This window comes from Marmota flaviventris, chromosome 4, assembly GCF_047511675.1.
Source record: "Marmota flaviventris isolate mMarFla1 chromosome 4, mMarFla1.hap1, whole genome shotgun sequence".
Taxonomy (NCBI): domain Eukaryota; kingdom Metazoa; phylum Chordata; class Mammalia; order Rodentia; family Sciuridae; genus Marmota; species Marmota flaviventris.
The window spans coordinates 51,526,967-51,543,640 of NC_092501.1; the positions used below are offsets into that span (position 1 = coordinate 51,526,967).

Sequence of the window (16,674 nt, forward strand, 5' to 3'; positions counted from 1 at the left end):
GGGTTCAGTGATACAGCATGACGCTTCTCAAAGAATCTCAGCTTCACAGTTTGGCATACTTGAGTCCACATCTGGACGTGGCCAACTTTGGCTGTGCAGCCTTATTCTGAACTTGAAGTTCCTCTTCTATATGAGGGGGTACTAGATAGCTTGAAGCATTACTGAAAGGATTATAATTATTGTCTGAGTGACTGGCATCTAAGTGCACAGAAGACAACAGATGAGCCACATGGCCCATCTTTGAGTTCAAAGCATCATAGAGTTGTGGGTGATGGGACATAAAGACCAAAAGAAGGTACACAGAGGGAGGTACCGTATTCAAAAAATAGTGAGGGTCTTGTTCTTGGCGGGACTCGCGAAGGACCTGAATGATCCAGGTGAACATTGAAGGCATTTCAGTTCAACTTTAAGATCTCCATCTCTTTTTTGGACCAGGGATTGAAGCCAGGGGTATTTAACCACTGAGCCAAATCCCCAAGTCAAATCACTCTTTATATTTTGAGAACAGGGTCTTGCTAAGTTGCTGAGGCTGGCTTTGAACTTGCCATCCTCCTGCCTAGGCCTCCTGAGCTGCTAGGATTACAGGCATGTTCCACTGCGCCCTGTAGATCTCCTTAATTGTTAAGGTCATACAAAGAAATATCCATCTTAGGAGACATTCTGTAAAAAACTCAAAATACTGCTGGGTTTGGTGGCACATGCCTATAATCCCAGCAACCTGTGGGCTGAGGCAGGAGGATCACAAGTTGATTCGAAACTTAGTTAGACCCCAAGCAACTTAGTGAGATTCTGTCTCAAAAAAAAAAAAAAAAAAAAAAAAAAAAAAAGGCTTGGGATGTAGCTCAGTGTTAAAACACCCCTGGGTTTAATCCTTAGTACCAAAAAAAAAAAAAAAAAAAAAAAAAAAAAAAATTCAAATACCAAAGTATAAAGATTGGATGATGCAGAGTCTGTCCGGCATAGCTACACAAATGAAATAAGAAATAGAAATAGTGATTACTTCCCAGTTGTCAATGAAGTTGTGATTTAAAGGTTTATTACAGTGCAAGTTAGTTTTTAGTTTGTCCCTAGTTATCAGCAAGATGACTGGTGCTAAGAGTACTGCAGGGAAACAACTGGTTTTATACATGTGTCTTGTTTTGGTTGAGTAAGGTAAAAAGGAGAGCTTGTGGACTGCTCCTTGTGGTTCTCTGATTTGCTTTAGAGTCAAGATTAGTGAGCTGAACTATCAAGCAACTCTGATTTATCCCAGGTTCCTGTATTTCTTCTGCCTGAGTTATGTGACCATGAGTAGGTAGGTCTTCATCTTCACTGGGCTTAGACTTTACCAACTGAATGAAGTCACCACCTCCCCATCAGGTAGCATGTATTAAACAAACTTTTGAACTCCTGAGATTAAGGTTAATTGCTCTTGGGATTATATTTATTTATAATTAAGCAACTCTAAGAAGATCAGGTCTAAGTTGTTAATGAGGAGAAAAGCAAATGCTAAGGCAAAATATGTATACATTGTAATAATAAATGATTCCCTTAATTGTGCAGTGTAGACACTGGGATCCTAAAAAACCCAAAAAACATTCCCAATCATTCTTCATGGGAGAACAAAAAAACAAAACAAAACAAAACTCCACTTCTTAGCCTTCCAGGTTTTCCTCTATCATGGTACAAAAACCTACTCAGATACTGATAAGATAAATTCAGACCCTTCTGCAAAGACAAATATCTCTGAAGCAAAGCAAATCTACCATTTGCTTAGGAGAAATGGTTTTTAGATTCTTGTAAAAAGTAATTTGACCTCTTTTCCCTATCCCAAATCCCTTAGACTTTGAAAGGATAAAACACCAATCTGGAGCTCTTTCAAAGGATTTGCTACAGAATTGCTTGAATCTACCAATGAGCTGAATGGAGGATTTCTGTGTCTAAAAGGATTTTGCTCACTGTTTTATTTTTTACAAGTGTTGCAATATTCAAAAAACACAATTTTTTTTTTTTGCCAGTATGTCTAGAAAGGGTTAGAAAGAAGTAGGATCTATCTACTCAGATGTCTAAAATAGGAAAAAGAAAAAAAAATTAAAAATTCCTTATATGGATAGGTCCTGAGTTGAAATCACATTCATCTGTGAAAAGAAATGTTTAGGTCAGAAAGGTCTAACTATAGATCCTCACCTTGAACTTCACTGGTGAAAATTTCCAGGCACTATATGACAGACAGAACGCATGCCATGTAGTTGGCTAATTCTGGCACATATCCTACTTGGCTTGTGAAAATTTTATAAATATCTTTTAAACCTAAACCTTCTGGTTCTCTGAAACTGATTGTCTTAATCCGATTCCCAATACTTTTTTAAACAAACAAACGTTTTCCCTGCAAGATCACATATTTAAGTATTTGTTGGCCATGGATAGATACAGGGAAACCAAGTATGGATGGGAATTAGCAGTTTGGTGATACAGCTGTGAATCTGAGCGGCTGCATAAGTTGTCTCTGTGGCTCTGCTCTGGCTGTGTTCCTCCAGCACATCACCGCAACATCAACCTGAAGAGGGTGTGAACCCCAGCAGCTGCTCGATGGGTTTGAACCGCCACTCATCAGCCTCCAGCTCTTCTACTAAACCAGCCAGTTTTTCCATCCGAGCAACTTGCTGATCTGTAAAGAGTGAAGGAAATATTACTATACAACAGTGCACTTTCCATGACACTGTCACTAATCACCAACATGATGACTGGTTTAAAAATAATTTCTAGTTGGATTTTCCCCCTCAATGTTTCAGTAGTAATGGGGTCTCTTTATGTTGATCAGAAAACTTTTCTTTTTGGTACTGGGGATTGAACCCAGGGGTGGTTTACCACTGAGATCCATCCCCAGGTTCTTTTGTTTATTTTTTTAAATTCTGAGGCAGGCTCTCAATAAGTTGCTGAGGCTGGACTCAAACTTGTGATGATCCTGCCTCCGCCTCCCAAGTGGCTGGGATTAAAGGGTGTACCACCAAGAAAACTTTAATCTTAAAAAATAGAAAAAAAACCCAAGCCGGGCGTGATGGTGCATGCCTGTAATCCTAGCCACTTGGGAGGCTGAGGCAGGAGGATTGCTAGTTCACAGCCAGCTTCAGCAATGGCAAGCAACTCAGTGAGACCCTGTCTCTAAATAAAAAACATACAAAATAGGGCTGGGGATGTAGCTCAGTGGCATTTTTTTCTTCTTGTAGATGTTATGCTAAGGATCATACACTCTCACCTCGCTTCTTCATTCCACACCATAAGCAGCCTCAGTGACCAAGTTACTTATTCTAAAAAGTTTTTTTTTTTTTTAATAATGTTAAAAGTTATTTTTCAATACAATCGTCACAGGCCTGGAGATAGAGCTCAGTGGTAGAGTGCTGGCCTAACATGTCCTTGTGCCTGTGCCAGGTCCTGAGTTCTAGCCCTAGTACTATGAAAAACAAAACAAAACAAAAAAATCCCCTCAAAACCAATCATCACATTTTCAGTATGTGCTCTTGTTTTGCAGTACTGGGGAAGAACCTAGGGGTGTTTTTACCATTGAGCTATACATATATTATCCCCAGACTTTTTTTTTTTTTTTTCAAAATATTTATTTATTCATGTATCTTTAATTTTAGGAGGACACATTATTTTGTTTTTATGTGGTGCTGAGGATTGAACCCAGTGTCTCATGCATGCTAGGCGAGCACGCTACCATTGAGCCATAACCCTAGCCCTCCCCAGACCTTTTTGCTTTTACTTTTTTGAGTAAGGTTCATGCTAAGTTGCTGAGGCTGGCTTCAATCCTGTGATCCTCCTGTCTCAGTTTATCGGCAAGTGCCACTATGCTCAGCTGTGCCCTGTTCTTTGCTGTTTTGTGGTGCTAGGGATTGAACCCAAGACCTCATTCATGCTAGGTGAGTGCTCTGCCACTGAACTATATCCCTAACCCTGTTTTTTCTTTTTCTTTTCTTTTCTTTTTTTTTTGTGGAACTAGGGATTGCACCTGGGTATGCTTTAATACTCAATTACATCTCAGTTCTTTTTATTTTTTAAATTTCAGCCAGGGTCTGCTAAGTTTTGCCAAGGCTGGCCTGAAACTTCTGATCCTTTTGCCTTCGCCTCCTAAATAGCTGGGAATACAGGTACAGTGCTCTGCCTTGCTCTATTCTTTAAAAAAAAAAAGGTACTCATCCTCTATGCCATAGTGATTCAGTTCTGGAGGGAGGGACAACTATGGCTTTCTCCCCTATGTAATGCTTTCCATGGAGAAATGGTCTGGTGGGGGAACAGTCCTTGATGTATAATGAAGGCTTAGTGAGGCATGACAGGGCAGAAATCATACTATACGGGTATCAGAGTCCAGGTAGACCATGAGGTACACATAAATGCTTGAAGTTGAAGAGGGTAACCGTGGAGGACAACAGTAAAAGGTTTCAGAAAGGAAAGGGAAAGGCAACACAAGAGCAGCAGGAAGCACTGACTTCCCTAGAGAACCAACCCCTCTGACTTCAACTTCAAGTTTCAATGGGACATTCTGTCTGACAACTAAGACCTTGAAATGTTCTTTCATTTAGAAAGTCCACTTAAATAATTTTTTCTGAGTTTGGGAGTTTTGTTACAGCATACTGACTTTTAAGAATCTGCCTCCCTCACCCTCCGTAAATTTATTCTCACAGTCAAATACATGATACTCACGTGCTTACCATGTTTCACCTGTTTGAGCGTGGATGCCACTTGATAACTGAAAACAGATTCACAAAGGAATCTCTCAGAGCCATCTACAAATAAAAGAGGAAATGGTTTTAGTCTGCTCTAAGGGTTTTATGGCTTTTGATGAACCAAGTAAACCTGTACATTCTTTTCTCTGCTTTTACATTCGAGGTCTAGTTTTCAGGGTTAACAAAGAGGATTTGTGTTTCATTTAGAACTAACATGCTCTGTTATAAAAGCTACTTCTTCTATACCTAGGATGCTAAAATAGTCCCTCTACTTGTTTAAGAGTTTAAAAATAGTATTTAAAAAAACAAAAACAAGAAACCTCAGTGTGATGTCCTAGTCAACATTTCCCTCCTCCCAACCTGAAAGTTTCTTAATGTTCTCTTCTGTACACCAGGCAAACACTGCAGCTGACACATTTGGCCATGTGGCACCTGTGCTATCAAAATACAAAGTTTCACCCAAACTCCAAAACATTTTCATTCTAAAAAACAAAAGCTGAGGGAAAAATCTTTGTTGATTTTTAATATATCAAATTACATCAAAACACTGCTGGGAATTTTCATTCTGTAAACACAAATTGTAACCTTGATTTTCCAACTGAACCAGAACACTGTAATTTGGATGACGATAAGAGTGTGGTGCAAGTTCAGAACCTAGAACTGTACTGCTGCCAAGAACTGCCAATGAGGAGGTGGCTAACTTGGTCACCACAGTACTTGGAAGATGATTGGGAAACATTGGTAGTTCATGATATTCCTTGTGGCAAAGGCTGCTACAGCAAAACATATCCCCAAAGATATATATTTCACGTAGGAAAAGTAGATTTTTTAAAGGGCAGTGGACACCACTTGGGGTATATATCTTCTTGCAAAAACTGTAAAAAAATTGGAAAGAGAGGGCACTGCTGTCTTTTTCAATGCAGTAGTACGTGCCAGCACTACTAGATGTCAACCATTCACCCATCAATCACGAACTGGTTGTGCAGGTCAGGTATTAAGTGACAAGGAGAGAGGACGAACACATATTCTAGCCTTATGCTGAGTATCACACAGGCAAACCTTTGCAGAAGTCATGGTATCAAGGAGAAAAACTACAGATATTGTCTCCATATAGCATGAACACACAACTAGGAGGGCTTTCTTCCAATGCTATTTTCAAACTGATGCCAAAAAAAAGAAAGAAATGAGAGTATAATTCTTAGGATGTACACTATCTTCAGAGTTACATTCTGCAAATTCACATATTGTTTAATATATAGGATACAATTCCTTCCCCTCCCTCTGCACGTCTCTGGCTGAATGTAAATCATTTGTGAGTAGATTGCCTAAATTAAACCGAGCAATTTTTTTTTCATTTTAATTGAATATTATGATGAATATCCTTATTTATTTATTTATCCTTATTTTTTGGTGCTGGGGATTCATGCTTACTAAGCAGATGTTCTACCACAGAGCTACACTCCTGCCCTGGACTATCCAGTTTAAAGATCTAGGCATGCTGACGACATCACTGAGTTGATTTTTTTTCTTCTTCTCCTGAAGATAAGAGCACTTGGCGGCACATACAGTGCCTAACTACGAATTCCACTATGGGAAGAGGAACTGTTGTGAACATTTGATATCAATGATGCAATTTGTTTTTAAAATTTTATTTTGTAGGGGCTGGGATTGTGGCTCAGTGGTAGAGCACTCGCCTAGCATGGGCAGGACCTGGGTTCGATTCTCAGCACCACATAAAAAAAAAATAAAGGCATTGTGTTGTGTCCATCTACAAAAAAGATTCTCTCTCTCTCTCCTTTAAAAAAAAATTTTTTTTTTTTTTGTAGTTGTAGATGGACAGAATGCCTTTGTCTATTTTTATGTGGTGCTGAGGATTGAACCCAGTTCCTCATACATGCTAGGCAAGTGCCCTGCTGTGGAGCTCTAGCCCCAGCCCTGCAATTTGTTTTTTTAAAAATAATTAATATTTTCTTTTTCTTCTGTGCCACCCCCCCGCCCCAGTGGTATTGGAGATTGAACCAGGGGTGCTCTACACCAAGCTATATCCCTAGCCATAGCACTTTTAAAATTTCGAGACAGGGTCTTGCTAAATTGCACAGGCTGGCTTAGGAACTTGCAGTCCTCCAGCCTCAGCTTCCCAAGTCACTGGGATTACAGGTATGTACCAGTTACCAGTACACCCGGGTTCAAGTTTTATTTTAAAAAGAGCAAAGAAAGTAGAGCTTACTTCCCAGGTGATTTGATCTTGAACTTTAGGGTCTCTCACAAGGTAGTGGGAATTACCAGGTGTAAGAATCAAGCCAACATGTGTATAGAAGCTCCTGGAAGTGCTACCTCCCACTTGTATTTAATCATAGATGTTATTAGGATAAAATGCTTATGTTATAACATTTGCATATTTTCCTTGGTAATAAATTTCAAAGCAAAAAGATATAAGCTTATCTTTCAAAATGGTACTTACATATCACTCTGCCATATTAAATGCCTATGAAATACACTTTTGTTGATCTGCAGCTCTATATTAACCAAAGTCCACTGCTTCTTAGCCATATCCCATTAAATGTGCTATCTGTACCAATCTAAAGCTTGGAATTTCTCCAGAGAGGAGTCAGCCTGGGGCAATCTGTCTTCCATTTAGAAATTGTAATCAAATCCTTTGTAAAACACCAAGTAGCAAATACATCTGCTTTTCTCTTCATGGACAAGCAGAGGTTATAAATAGTGAGAAGTTTTGTAAATTACCCAAGTCTAATACTATATCACTAATTCCAATAAATATGATGCTAACAAATTCATTTAAAAGAATATTACCTCACCAGAAGGAGATTAGACAATGCTAGGTAGTTTATATTTCAGTGGCCAATAAAGTCACTAAAATACAGCCACTTCTGGACCAGAAGGCAGTCTTTAATTTGCTCACTAATAACTGGGTTAGGATAATATTAGCCATCCTGTTCATGCAGGGTGTATGTTATCAGAGAGCTGATGCTCCCAAAAAAGTTAATTTTCAAGGTTAACTACAGGTTATTTGAATTTATTATTATAGACTTGGGGGAATGAAATGGCAAACTGAACTTAAGATTGTGAACAGTGGGCTGGAGTTATGGCTCAGTGGTAGAGCGCTTGCTTGGCATGCCTGAGGCCCTGGGTTTGAGCCTCGGCACCGCATATAAATAAATAAATAAAATAAAATAAAATAAAGGATCCATTGACAACTAAAAAATATTTTTAAAAAATTATAAACAGCATCTGACCTCATCTCCTAACTACTTTTGTTCCTTACTCTCTACAGGCAATCTTTACTATTTTATTTTTCTACAATTTTAAGAAGAATGGTTTCCTGCATGAATGTTAGATTAACTGCAAAATAATATCATCTATAAACATGATAGAAATGCTTCAAAATCTAACATGCTAACCAGTCCACACTTAGAAGTACTATACTGGAAGATGTACAAATGTTATATGTACATAGCTTACATTTTATGTAAGAGACTCAAGTATCTGCTATTTTAGAATCCACAGTGGTGGGGTGTATTAAGTGGGAGGTAGGGAGGAGGTGTGTTGTGGTCGTGGGAGTGGGGTGCCAGTGGTCCTTGAACAAATCTCCTGTGGATTCTGAGGGATGAATGTACTCTTTAATTTACTATGCTTGAATTGGCCCAGATAGTTTAGGGATTGCCCTTTGGTTTTTTGATTTTTTTGTACCAGGAATTGAACCCAGGGGTGCTTAACCACTGAGCAATATCCCCAACCCTTTTAAAAACTTTTTGAGACAGGTTTGTTAAGTTGCTTAGGGCCTTGCTAAGTTGCTGGGGCTGGTTTTGACTTGTGATCTTCTTGCCTCAGCCTTCCCAGGCAATGGGATTACAAGCATGCACCACTGTGCCTGGTTCTGATATTTAAGTCTGTTTTAAAATGTAAACAGCTTTAAGATTAGTGGTGTAATGTAAAAGCTAAGAAGAACCACAACTGCATTGTGAGTTTAGACTAAATTAAAAGAACCCAACACAAGCTGGGCATGGTGGCACATACCTATAATTCCAGCAACTCAGGAGGCTGAAATAGGATTGCAAGTTTGAGGCCAGCCTCAGTAACTAAGTGAGGTCCCAAACAACTTAGTGAGACCCTCCGTGTCTTCGAAGTACAAAACAAAAGTGCTGGGGATGTAGCCGCTCACTGGTCAAGCCTCTGAGTTCAATCCCCTTAATCCAAAACAAACAAACAAACAAACAAACATACAAAGAAAGAAAACAAAACCCAACATATTCCTCTACAAAGCAGTAAGAATGGATAGATCTATAACTTGTTAAAATAACATTCAGACTAAGCTCAGCAGCTTTTCTTCTTTAATGTTTCTACATAATCTGGTGCATGCTGATAGCTTTGAAACTATGGAGCTATCTCCTGTATTAAAATTCCTCTTGTAGGTAGAATTTAAATGACTTTAAGATGATCTTAAGAGTGCTATTTTTAAGCACTGATTTATCTTCTACTGTTATAAAACTGATTAAGCAACTTAAGAGCCTTCAACTTTTTGTTTTGTGAGAAATTCCCTGAATACCACATCTCAGGCCCCAATTATTTTCTGCCTCCAGACTGGTGATACTACATTAAGTATTTCTTTTTGTGGTGGTACTGAGGATTAAATCCAGGGCCTTGCATATGCTAAGCCAGCCCTCTACCACTTAGTCACATCCCCAGCTCTTCCTATTTCATTTGAGATGGAGTCTTGCTAAGTTGTTCAGGCTGACCTTGAACTTGTGATCCTCCTGCTTCAGCCCCTGAGTAGCAAGGATTACAGGTGCTCAGGTCCTAACATAACACAAATGAAGATGATGAAAAGGCAAGAGCCTAAGTACACACACACCTCACCATACGCATGGCCTGGTCAGGTCACTTATTTCACTACTGATCAGAACCTCAACAAGTCTAGATAGCCTAATGCTCCTGGAGTCTTCCATATTTTCCTGTCATAAATGATTCTTCTGTTTGCTCTGACTTGCTAGGGATGTAGCTCAGCAGTAGAGTGCCTTCCTGGCATGTGCAAAGCCTCTTCCCCAGCACCATAAAAAAACAAAGAATCAGCTATAGTTTTTGGCCTGGTTTAATCCAAAACTTTGCTTTTTATCTCTTCTGATATAAAAGAATAAAGAACCCCCTTCAAACTGGCTCCTGACTATAGTTTGTTTCAGACATTCCAAGGTTAACTTAAAATACATTTATATAAATATGCAAGATTTAGAGCAAAAAAGATCAACATATAATTAAGCACCAAATTGCTTGACTCAAGTAGATTTTGAGTCCTTAGTAGGTTCTTTGCCAATGTTTCTAAAAATATGGTGAGAAGATTACCTTCAAGGAAAGGCTCTAAATGTTGGTCAAAAATATGCTAAACTAATTCTGAATCTCTAAAGTTGGCCTAGCAAAGTGCATTTTAAATAAGCTCCATGGGTGAATTTTAAATTTCCTATGAAGAATTATTAGTCTTGATCCTAAAGTGACAGAAATCTCAAGAATTCCAGTTACCCATGCTGATTCATGCTCACTGTGTCCTTATCTTGACAAGCCAGTTTGCAAATGTGAGCTGAATAAGATGGAGGATGACTGCACGAAAATCTGTCTCTGGTTGTAGAAAAACTACACTGCAGTGTCCTGCAGTGGGACAGGGAAGCCATCTTCACCTAAGAGTAGTGTATCAGTTTTTATTTTGTCTCAGAACCTCTCTGGTATGGCTAATCTATCTGTAGATCAATTACACTAGGAAAAAAAAGTATACCTAACTTACTAACAATAGGGAAGAGGACAGGGGCCAAGATAAAGCAAACTGGAGCCAGAGATTGAGAATTCCTGGCTTCCCTGCTGACTCTGCCTCTAACAGGACCAAATCATTTAATGTTTTTGGATCTAAAGAACTCTAGGTGACCTCCCTGCTTTCCAAAGTCCTTTTCAGCATCAAATTCTGATTCTGAAACAAGATTTGTGTTGGAAGATATTACTTTGGGATGTGGACAAGAGATGAAATGTGGAGCTGAAATCAGGGCAAATTCATTTCTAAGTCACTTAATAGCTTCTTTCCAATTAATATTCATTGCAGGTCTGAATCCAGTTATTCAGCAAAAAGCAGCATGAGATCACCTTCTAACACCTCTCCAGCTCCTTTGGGGTAGGTGAAAAGGGTTTTCCGTGGTGGGGCAAGGTCTGAGACACTGAAACCTGATGCAGTAACAGAACTTCCACTGACCCCACCAGCAGAAGAGGAGGATGAAGAGGCTGCCATTTCCTCTAGTAGAATTTTCACTTCACTGAAGAGAAAGAAAAACAGCAATTGGCAAGTTTATGGATGTGAGACTGACAACATTTCACTCTAACTGCCACAAGGACCAGCATATAATTTTGTAAAGAATTAGCTCTCCTTTTCTTCTATCCTCTTTACTTCCAACAACCTTTTATTGAAACCTCAGACCAAAATGTCATGCAGGTTTTGAAGTAAAAATATGCTTAAGAATAGTCTGTCTACTAAAACAATTACTTCCTATCATTAGCAAACTGTTTATGTCATTTGAGATTGACTGAAGGTAATTTATAAATTAAGAAGGGGTAGTATGGCAGTGCCAAGGCAAAAATGTGACTGAGCAAATAAATTATGAGGTTAAAATAATCATCTTCCATAGGACAGTTTGTCTTGGATATATCCTGACCAAGCCACACCAAGAAATTCACTCATAAAATTTTCCAAATAAGATTCCAGAATAACACTGTGTTCTGTTCCCAGGGAAGGGAAATTGGTTAGGAAATACACATTGGCACTTTCATCAAAATTAAAAAAAAAAAAAAATCTTTTAATCCAAATGTAATACCTGAATTTATCACTTGGTGGCGTCCCAAAACTGGAACAAAATAGCTCAGAAAATGATCCTGGAAATCCTGGACCTTATGACCATAGCAGCTGTGCATTTTAATCCTATGTCTCATCAGAAAATTCAAATGAAGCCAGGTGTGGTGACACACACCTGTGATCCTAGCTAGTCAGAAGGCTGATCCCAAGTTCAAGGCCAGCATGGGCAACCTGGCAAGACCCTGTCTCAAAATAAAATAAAACGGGTTGGGGGAGATTGCTCAGTGACTAAAGTACTCTCTGGGCATGTGTGAAGTCCTGAGTTCAATCCCCAGCTTCCACTCCCCCTACGTCCAAATGTAAATGGGGTACTTTGTACTGAATACATGGCTTCCTAAAAATGTTCAAAATGAGGGCGGGGGTTGTGGCTCAATGGTAGAGCACTTACTGGGTTCGATTCTCAGCACCACATATAAATAAATAAAAATAAAGGTCCATCGACAACTAGAATATAAAAACAACAAATATTCAAAACAAGAACTCTTTGCACAGAAGCTTGTGCCATTTTAACAAAGATTCTAAAGTGTATTCTTTCTATTTATTTATTTTGTGGTACTGGTGATTGACCTTAAAGTGTATACTTTCTAAAAAAGATCTAGCACCATGCTAATAGAAATTTCTGCTGTAATGGAAATGTTCTAATGTTCTACTGCTGCACTGTTCTGTGTAATAGCCACTAGCCTCATGTTGTGGCTATAAATTAGCGTGGCTGAAAATTATATTTTCAATTTCATTCAATGTTAACTAAAATTTCAACATAGCCACAGTCTAGTGGCGTTCTAGTATTTAATTAAAAAATGATTTTAGCCAGGTGTGGTGGTATGTGCCTGTAGTCCCAGCTACTCTGAGACTAGGGAATTGAGAGTTTCAGGCCAGCCTGGAAGACCTTATGTAACAAGACCTTATTTCAAAAAAAGAAAAAAAAAAAAAAAAAGATTAATAACAAAATTAAAATAATGGGGGGGGGGAAATCCTAGCTCAAAAATAAAAACAAACAACAAAAGAAAACAAAAAAACAACAAAAATTCATAAACAACTCGGCTATTGGTGGACTTTCTTTTTAAATGTTAATTTTTTAGTTACAGTTGGACACAATATCTTACATCCCGATGAGCCACAACCCCAGCCCGATTTTTTTTTTTTTTTTTTTTGAGTAGTTGGGATTGAACCCAGGGCTTTACACATGCTAGGCAAGTATCTACCACTGAGTTACATCCTTAACCCTTTTTAAGATTTATTTTGTGACAGGCTCTTGCTAAGTTGCCCAGGCTGGTCTTGAACTTGCAATCTTCTTAATGCGACCTCCAGAGTAGCTAGGATTACAGGAATGCACCACAGTGCATGGCATGGTTAATGTGAACTTTAGCCCAATTAAAAAAAAAAAAAAGACTCAAAAAAGATTTAAAACATGAATTTTCCTATGCAATGGTCAGAGAGAATTTGAAAGCCAGGGGGAGGCAGCTCAGTAACAGATCAGTAATAAGACTGCTTGTCTAACATGTACAGGCCCTGAGTTCAAGCCGAAGTATGTGTGTGGGGGGGGAATTTTAGTTGAATATTTTTTCATTGACTTTTTTTCTTACTAGTTATAAAAAGAATGGGATTGTAGCTCAGTGGTCAAGTGCATGTTTAGAAAGCTTGAAGCTCTTGGGTTCAAACCTCAGCACTTACAATAGAAAAAAAATCAGAGAATGCTATGTTGATATAAATCCTATCTGTATAAAACATCCAGCTTCCTAGTAAGGAATACAATATACTCTATATCTGATATATTGGCATTTTCCTTAATTTTATGATGATGATTTAAGGCTGTCAGAGAAGCAGAGCTTAGTTTCTAAGTATATGTCTATAATACTGATTCATGCTGCAGGAGAATATGAGAATAGTAAGGCTACTGCTATAATTAGACCGTCAGCCTATTAAAATGTAAACTGATTAATGATTTTTTACTTTTAATATTGTTACTAGATTACTTTTAATTTTTTTTCTGTGCTTTGATAATTTTTCACATTCACATCCATAAAGCCAACAACTTTCCAAGTTAGATACATATCCAATCCTTTGGACCATAATGGGTCAAAATATAGCTTAATGTTTTTAAATGCTTTTTGAAAAGAACTTAAGCAGTAATGGACCAGTCCAAATGTCTAAATGGATTCCTGGAGGGATTCAAATAAAGCATAAAGACAACTTAGTCACCTTTTGGAGAGTAGCTTAGCTTTGTTTCCTATCTGTTCAGAGTAGAACCCACTGTGAACTGTTTATATATCTCACCTAAGATTTAAAATTGTAAATCTTTTTCCTCCCCTGATAAATGCTGTTCAGTTGAAAATCTTTATACTTTATATTTTGAGATCAGCTGCTCAGCAGAGCACCTAAGCAACTGCCAGAGTGAGGCCAGCTTCAAAAGCTAGACACAGTGTGACTTCTAAACTGAATATAATCAAAGGGACTTCCTCTTTATCCTTTTTTATTTCAGTTTCTTAGAACTACTATCATTTCATACACAAGAGTGTCAGGGTTGAAAAATGAGGCATAGAATTAGCACAAGGCTAACTTTAAATAAGCAGTTTTCTGCTGAGGTGGAAAGATACACCTAAGCAATTTCTAGTTCTAAAGATATAGTTTGTGTGTGTGTGTGAGAGAGAGAGAGCTCTTGGTGCGTGCTGGAGATTGCAGGACCCCATGCATACTAGGCAAGTGTTCTACCACTGACATGCATCCCCAGTCCTAAGTAAAATTTTGTTTTTGGTGCTGGGGATGAACTTACAGACCTGCGTATTCTAAACATATTTTCTACCACTGGGTTACATCCTCAGTTCGTAGGTTGTTTTGAAGGCCATCAGCAAGTCATAAATGGAAGTTAAACTAACAATAAACCCTGGATTATAACTGCTCTCTAAGGGCAGGCATTAACTAATCTGTCTGAATCAAGCATAATGTGTGGCCTAATAAGTGGTTGCTCATTTAAGTAAACATTTGGGGAATGAATTAAATATTTCACAGGAAACACAGATTCCTTAAAGGTCATCTAATCCAATTTCCTCTTTTTATAGCTGATACAATGAAGCACAGAGACATTGCAGCTTATCTGCTGTAACATTTTTGAAGCAACAGCTTTTTAATATATCATGTTTCATGTGGAAAGCAAACTTAGCATAGTGGTTAAAAATTGACCATGATGCCACTCTGTCTTTTTTTCTCTTTTGTAGTACTCGGGATTGAACTCAGGGCTTCATGCATGCTAGGCAAGCACTTTCTCACTGAGTTACATCCCAATCTCATGTCTTGGTTTTGCTAAGTACTTGCATGACTCTGAACAAATCACTTAAATTTTTTTTTTTTAATTTCTCAGTTGTTTCAGTAGTAGTGTGGAAAAATAATGGTATAGAGATGTTGAAATTAATAATATGTAAAGCAACTGGAATGGTTTCAGGCTTAGTAAACAAATAAATATTAGCTATCAAAAATTATTAATAGATATTTGCTCTTGAATCTTTTTTTTTTTTTGATACTGGGGATTGAACCCAGGGGCACTCAACCAATAAGCTACATCCCATCCTTTCTTATATTTTATTTAGAGACAGGGTCTTGCTAAATTTCTTAGGGCCTTGTTAAGTTGCTGAGACTGTCTTTGTAGTCTCAATTCTCCTGCCTCAGACTCCAGAGCTGCTGGGTTTCTACTCCTGGATCATTTTTTTTCCCTATTTAGTTGCCAGTTGTTCATACTGTATATTATGTACCAACATATTTATGGGAAAAGTTTTATTTCTCTCCATCTGATATAGACACAGCTAGATCAGAAAGAGGAACAATGTCTTCTATTATGCATATGACATACTTCACTATTGAGTTACACCCCCAGTCTTTTCATTTTAAGATTCATGATCTTAGGAAGAAGTCTGTGATTTGGAAACGAGGTAAAGTACTGTCTTTTTAACCTCAAGACCAGGTACAGAATCTCTATCATTGCGTTTTCTGGATGAATGATTTATAAATTACAGTAATGATTTACAAATTACAGAACAAGGGCCAGAAGTTCAGCAAACATTATGCAGGGGGCACAGAAGCTTGGTGTCATGAAAGCTGGCCCATTATGTTTTCTTTTTTTTTTTTTCCTTTTTGTGCAGATATATTTACTCTATCTTCCACTATGCTGCCAGGCCCACAAAGGGTGTTCTGTAAGACTTTGCTGAATAAATTTTGATGACGAAGTATCCTGGGACTTGGCCCTATCCCGGAAGCTGGGGCTACTAGCAGTATAAATCCTCATAGGAAAGCAATGACATTTTGGGAGACACAGTACAGCATGATTAAACATTCACTTTTAAGTAAGACTAGGATTGACCTCAAGTTCATAAACTACGTTTTCTTGCAGAAATATGCCTATTTTCTTAAAAAAGATCCTTCCGTAAAAAAAAAAATCTCATCAATAGGTGAAAAAAGTTCCTGTTGTAATTCAAAGGCAAATTACGACAAACAATCGTCAGATTCATCAACAAAACGTTCTACTGTATTCCACTTAAAACAATTTGATTAGGATACAAACCAAATAAATGCTACAGCGACAGCTGGGTGGAGTGGAGAGAGAGGGGGTGGAAAGGGGAGGGGTCAGAACTTCAGCGGTTCCCAAGCTAACTCCAAGCCAAGCTTCCCGTCCAGCTGAGTCCCAAAGAAGCAACGCCAAGCGACTGCCTCACTACGCAGGCGCCACTATTCGGGGCGCATGCGCATCTCGTTCTCGGCCTGGGAGAAATTTCCTTTTCCACGCCCGCTGTGGCAGTCTCCTGTCTCCTCCCATCTTCTCCATTTTTCTAGTCCGTGCAGGTAGGAACCAAGTTAACTCCCTTCCCCTCAAGCTCCCGAAGGCCCTTGAACCTTCGGCTACTTACCTCAGCGGCCTTAGCACTTTCCCTTCAACCCCGCCCCCCAGGCCAGCCAGAAAGGCCGCGCTCACAATGACGAGACGGCGGCGTGCTCGCGCCCACGCAGAGGGAACCCGCGCCGGCGTGCGCGCGCCCGCGCGGCAGTGGGCGTGGCCGGGGCGGAGAGAAGCCGAGAACAAGCTTCCTG

The 16,674-nt window shown here is 38.8% G+C and overlaps 2 protein-coding genes and 1 long non-coding RNA gene across 4 annotated transcripts in view; 2 read left to right on the top strand and 1 right to left on the bottom strand.

The window, feature by feature from the left end:
* Positions 1-1,019: 1,019 nt before the first annotated feature.
* Anapc16 (anaphase promoting complex subunit 16) lies at positions 1,020-16,577 on the bottom strand. Of its 2 annotated transcripts, none has more exons than XM_027931220.3 (4): positions 16,494-16,577; positions 10,842-11,008; positions 4,689-4,763; positions 1,020-2,647 (listed from the first exon to the last, which is right to left on the bottom strand). In XM_027931220.3, the coding sequence occupies exons 2-4, from the start codon at positions 10,981-10,983 to the stop codon at positions 2,532-2,534; spliced, it is 333 nt and encodes a 110-aa protein (XP_027787021.1). In that variant the 5' UTR covers positions 10,984-11,008; positions 16,494-16,577; the 3' UTR covers positions 1,020-2,531. The 2 variants fall into 2 exon arrangements, with proteins under 2 accessions (XP_027787021.1, XP_027787020.1); XM_027931219.3 differs by lacking the exon at positions 16,494-16,577 and adding an exon at positions 16,151-16,238.
* On the top strand, positions 10,307-11,009 carry LOC117794710 (uncharacterized). Its single transcript, XR_004618559.2, has 2 exons — positions 10,307-10,393; positions 10,801-11,009. It is a non-coding gene; the product is annotated as an uncharacterized lncRNA (long non-coding RNA).
* The window catches only part of Ascc1 (activating signal cointegrator 1 complex subunit 1), a 95,559-nt gene continuing 95,213 nt past the window's right edge, over positions 16,329-16,674 (top strand). The window contains exon 1 of the mRNA XM_027931217.3: positions 16,329-16,428. The gene's annotated coding sequence lies outside the window, so the exon portion shown is untranslated. The remainder of the gene's footprint in view (positions 16,429-16,674) is intronic.